At 33.5% G+C, this 6000-nt stretch overlaps 1 protein-coding gene across 2 annotated transcripts in view; it reads right to left on the reverse strand.

Annotated features, from left to right (window-relative positions):
- The window catches only part of LOC110025253 (serine/threonine-protein kinase STY8-like), a 35751-nt gene extending 31964 nt beyond the window's left edge, over positions 1 to 3787 (reverse strand). For both annotated transcript variants that reach the window (XM_020725622.1, XM_020725621.1), the window contains exons 1-5: positions 3348 to 3787; positions 1202 to 1276; positions 994 to 1089; positions 532 to 617; positions 311 to 431 (exon numbers count right to left, since the gene is read on the reverse strand). In XM_020725622.1, coding sequence (XP_020581281.1) covers positions 311 to 431; positions 532 to 617; positions 994 to 1089; positions 1202 to 1276; positions 3348 to 3662 — 693 coding nt within the window. In that variant the 5' untranslated portion in view covers positions 3663 to 3787. The remainder of the gene's footprint in view (positions 1 to 310; positions 432 to 531; positions 618 to 993; positions 1090 to 1201; positions 1277 to 3347) is intronic.
- Between the last annotated feature and the right edge of the window lie 2213 nt (positions 3788 to 6000).

Here is a 6000-nt window from a genome sequence, read left to right on the forward strand (position 1 = left end):
AACATTAATTGTATAACAAATTCCACAAATAGGATTGGTTATTGTAGGCCAGAATAGCGAGCTCCTATTGATAATTTATAGCATTCATAAAATGCATCTTTAGCTACCCCAGAATGCAACATATCTGCCATGCTATAAGGATGCAGTTATAATCCTTTATAAGTGATGCTACAGCATAAATGGATAGTTCTAGGGAACATTGACAAAATTTGACAAGAAGCCAACAAGCTGCGTCATGCATAAAAAACAAGCCAGACAAAACGTTTCCAAAGCATCAAGAAAAACAGTCATTCTCAGAGCAATAAAAAACCTTGGGCAAATATTCTGTGACAATCATCATAGGGCTGCTTTGAGTAACAGCACCCAAAAACTGGACCACATTAGGATGCCTTATTTTCTGCAGCAATGCAAGTTCATCCCTAAATGCCTTCCTGCAACATGTAACAATAAAATAAACATAGATAAACAAGAAAAACTTAATCTAGCCAAGAACATAAACAGCAACTAACTGAAATTGATGACCAAACCTACACTTTATCTTCATCAGTTAATAGATCTTCATCAAGCCTTTTAACAGCAACCTGGACTCCACGCCATGTCGCCATGTGGAATGTTCCCTGAAAATGTTTTCTTAGCAACAAGCATAGCATTCAACGTATAATTGCAAAGAGATTTTGAATAAATCTTCAAGTACACAGTAGTCATCATTATATAACAGAGCAAACCCCCACAATTATATAAGTATAATAAGGCGTCATACCCCTTCATCAGAAATTTCATTTTAATTAAAAATAGAAGATAAAAACCAGGTTAATTGGCTTGAACTAACATTCAAAATATACTAAACAACAGAAAATGAAGAAGGGATATGTACAGCACAAAGCACAAACTAAAATTCACGTATGCAGTGAAAAAATATACTTTAATAATTAGTGATAAGGGATCAAAAGAGCTTCGCAGAATAAATGAAATACTTGCAAAAAAAGAGTATACCTTAGTAATTTGAACACTGTTAGTGAAATCAAGTTCTCGAGGATCTATCTCATATTCTGGTATTTCGCGAATATTTTTAACATGCATAGGAGCAATCTGCGGATAAACATACCAAAAAATAAATATCAGAGAGATCACCTAAGAAAAGTTGCTAAACTCTAAAAATCTTTTAAATGCCAAATTGCATGAAATTTTGAATAATCCATACCTGAAGTTTAGCTCCATGCTTTTCTAAAAGCTTGATAACTTCATTGTTTTTGTAGTGTATTGCATCTGCAAGAGGCTGTCAAAGCACGGATCTTAAGATCTAATAATAAAAAATTATCAATAACTATATTTACATCCATGAGCATTCTTTGAGAAAAAGGATTTAGATTAACTCAAAATTTCTAATTGAATAATTAAAATTAAAGATAGGCAACATAATAACATATAAATTTTGCATCAGCAAGAGGATGTCAAAGCATCAGGGTTGAATCCTAGCAATAAAATATTATCAATGCATTAGTATTATTAATTAATTATACAGGAAAAATTAGCCTAGATTCGATTTAAAATAACTAAGATGTTTTAGATAAATCATTAATTGTAAAAATGGCAACATCAAAAAGAGACAAACTACGTTAGGACGTATAAAAGAGCTTAAATCAAGCGCAGAAATTTTTCGGTATTTAAGCATGTTCAATATTTCAGGATGGAAAAAAATGCATGTGCTAAATGTATTTAGTATATACAAATGACATGATGTTGCAAAATCTTCCTTTTTAAAAGATCATTTAGAGAACTATAAGGGATAAAGCACAAAGCATGTATAAACACAGGAAATGGAGAATGTATATGACCTGAGAACATCAAGTTGTCAGATAGCGGCATATCATCAACTAAATACTAGTCTCCAAAGAAAATAATGTTCTGTTATCTTTGTGTTATTGGGTTAGGTAAAGGCTTAGTAAATCTAGAATGACTAATCTATTTTAGACATCGGGATACAACAATATAAGAAAGTTTTTGTTAGGATGCGCAAAAAAGTTTAAAACATATAGCAATGCAATTTGAGTAACTATCGATGTAATGTTGGAAAAGGCCAAATGCATAACTAGGTTTGTCAAAAAGCTCGTCGTTCACGAACACCTGGTGCTCATTCACACACACACACACACACACGATTTCAAGAACAGCAGCAGTCAGAGAGAACTATAGCAAAAAGTAAAGTTTAAGTTTTAGATATAAAAAAAATAGGAATTGAAAGTTATGTATGTAAATACCCATATAGGATCCAAGAATTGCAGCAATTACCGAGAACTATAGAAAACGTAATAAAATTTAAATGGTATAAATTTAAAAATTAAAGTTTAGGAGTTAGATATGTAAATAAATAGGAATTGGTGGGTATTCATGTAAATGCCCCAAAAAAACATGGAGAAAGCCAGATCTCACGAAAACCATTATTTTTTTTTTTTCAGATTTTCTCTTTTATCTGTTTAGCCCTACATTAGTGGGAGTACTTTGCTTACATCCTTACAGGTGTTTTAATGTACGAAGAGAAATCTCTCATTTAAGCCCTATAGTTGTGTGTGAGTTCTGGTTGTTGAGCTCAAATCTTAGCCAAACATGAGCTAATTCAAACAAACGAATATGAATCAAGGCGAACATGAACAAGTTATTCACGAGCTATTTTGAATAGAATCTATTTTGAACAAAATGGATTTTGAACGTACCGATCAAGAACATGCTCGACTCGTTTACACCCTTATAGATAACCACAAGGTTTTGAACGAGCCGAACACAAACAAGCTTTGGGAGACATCCATCTTCTAGGAAAATCATGAAGTTAAATAACTTCATATAGCCTCAAAAATGCATTTTGAATGATCTAGCCTTACAAAAACAGCCAACCCAATCTATCATTAACATTATTATTCCAACCCAAACAGCGATTCAAGAGCAGGCAATCCATACGGAAAAAAAAGATCCCTGGACCATTAAGCCCTCCATTTCCAGAGAGAAAGAGACCTCAAGAAACCAACACCATTTGACAAAAGTCAAACAAGAACTTAACCCAACCCACACCAACTGAATTCTCCGTGCAGTTTATTAAATTCAAACTTTTAATCTCATTTATCCATTTTGAAAGCAACCATTAACGACCTGAGCCGTGGAACAAAGCACATCTTATCCTATATTCAACCAAGGCTGAAAATGTCAAATCAAACTAGCAATCCAAATTACTAGAAACAAAAGACTTTACCGTGATCCAACCAGCACCAATCAAACAACAACAGAAATGAGCCCAAAAACAACATACAATAAGCATACTAATCAAAACACAAGCTCAAATCCACAAGAAGAATCACCGTGCTGCCCCACCGGTCCTCCACGTCGACCTTCGCCCCTCTATCAAGAAGCAGCTCGACGACTTCCGCGGATCCCTGGCAAGCAGCGACGTGCAGTGCCCTCCGGCCGTCAATATCCCTAAAGTTAACATCGACCCCAGCATCGAACAGCTCTCGCATCCCATCCAGATCACCCTCGTTCGCGAGATACATGAGACGGATATTGGCGTCCACATCTGGGGGAAACTCCATCTCCACAGAATCATCGCAGCCGCGATCCGGAGCTAGGGATGACTGCTTGCCGAGCTTAAACCTTCCAGTCGACTTAGACTCCATTGAAGCTGAAGAGCACTCCAACTTTGCTACCCAAAACCCTAAAAAATCGTAAGCAATGCTCCAGATTTCTGGGAGCGCTCGTCGAAACCGGAGGCCGAAGCTGGACTAGAAATTTGATTTTATACTGTTCGGAATTCTCTACTTTTTATTATTTTCGATTCAGCGTTTTATACTGATCTTCTAGTTGTCGAGTTGTCAAGGGTTGGAACCGGCGCGTAACCGAGAGAATGTGAAATCCCACGCATAAGTGGAAGGACAGTTACTACTTTAAAGAAATATAAACCGTAGATACTGCTATGAGATTTGTGAAATTATAAAAGGGAGTACCACACAAAAATTCGGGATTTGGGCAATATATTCTCTAGAAAGTGGTTCATTAAAAAAAAAATTTATTTTTGAAAATTGGACGATTAAAGAATTGAAATTAATTAAATAATCTAGTAAACCATCCGCAAAATGAGGTTGATTTGGGCAACTTTCAATTCCTCTTTTTTTAAATAAAAATGATAGTAGGATATTATACGGCCCTCGATTATCTCTCATGCGTCTAAGAATTCGATTACCACATCCTACACTCCGGGAGAATCAAACCCCAGACCAAATGATACAACTATAAATCAGATGTCCGACCAACTGATCTGAGCACGCGGCGCATATATACACACACACAGATATATATATATATATATATCTATATCTATAATGAAATTATAACGTGTGTATTTCATATATGCTCCAAACCACATAGAAGAAATATGTTATGCCCATCAAAATGTTCCTTATATTATAATCTCATTTTTCATATATTATTTGCTTGACTTCCATTTTATTTTCTTGTGTTCTTATAGCTTGACAAATTTGTATTAAGATTTATGACCAAAGTATAGTATGAGCCATGGATTGATAAAAATATATAATGGTATCAATATGCATTAATTGAATGATAAAAATGAATATCATTATGAATTCATACTAAGGGACAACTATGACTATAACCTTAAAAGGTTATCCCACTAATGTATAGAGAATAACTATAGTAAAACGATTTTCTTTTCATTTATGAAATCATTTCTCATTATCACATTTATTAGAAATTTTCACATCTGGTAGAATATAATTATGCATTTTTATATTAGTGGCTAAGGCTACGAAGGGCAAAATGATATTTTAGGAAGGACAAAACTGATATTTCAAGAGAGTCAAAGAACCAAATTGTTCTCTCATATACGTAAAAATTTAAATTTGTGTATGGGGCGATTACCCCCTAGACCCTACCTGGGTCTGCCCCTGCCTCAAAAATCATACCAACACTTGATTTCACTCACTATGTTTGACTATAAGTTCCTGAGATCAAAACTCCGTATATTTTTTAATCGAATTTCTAAAAAAAATCATCAAATTCATATCATGCCTCAAAATTCGTGCTAGATAATGAAAATTTATGGATGCTAAATAACAAAATTTCCTAGTTTAAAGTTGTTGATATTGCATAAAGAGCAATTTACAATATTAGATTTTAATTAAGGTTTTATAAATTATTAATTCCAACTATAAATTTTCTTCATCAGCCATGATAATTTTTCCATATGTGGTTGGTCAAATTTCTTGTAGACATACTTGGATTTATTTTCGATCTAATTTATTATTTACATAAAATAAAATATAATAATTTAAAAAAACGGCACTGATTGATATTTAATCAAAAGATAATTATAATACATGAATAAATAAATAAACTTTATATTACATTCCATCTTATTAAAAATTCAAATAAAATCTAATACTCATATCTTATGTTGATGGAGAAATTTTCTCACCATATACTTGAATTTGATGAAAGATATTCACACATACCACTAAACTCTCAAGTATTTATAGATCTAACATCAAAACCTCAGTTTTTGCACATACCACCTTTGCCACGCATGAAAAAGTGTATTGAACTTTTTTTTTAAATAGTGATATTTTTGTTAGACATGAACATTTGAGGGTTCAATATGTAAAAAAATGAGAATAGAGTGGTAGGCATGTAAATGCCTCTTTTTTTAATTCATATAGGACAACTATTTACGTGCGTGCTTGCTGTCCGAATGCAAAGAGAAAAAAGTCTTATAAAATCTGGTGACAGATGTGCTTCTTTGTTCCGTTCCCAGCATTGCGCCCAAACAATTTAATTCTTCATAATATGTAATTGGGGCAGCACATTCAGACCACCGCAAAACTTTTTATTTACAAATCAACCACCCTGTTTCATCAATTTTTATCAAACTCTCAATGGTTTGATAATTGAAAGATATCACGAGCAGTTAATTTATAAATATCAATATATCGGGAGGCC

The sequence above is a fragment of the Phalaenopsis equestris genome, unplaced genomic scaffold, assembly GCF_001263595.1.
Source record: "Phalaenopsis equestris unplaced genomic scaffold, ASM126359v1 Scaffold000297, whole genome shotgun sequence".
Taxonomy (NCBI): domain Eukaryota; kingdom Viridiplantae; phylum Streptophyta; class Magnoliopsida; order Asparagales; family Orchidaceae; genus Phalaenopsis; species Phalaenopsis equestris.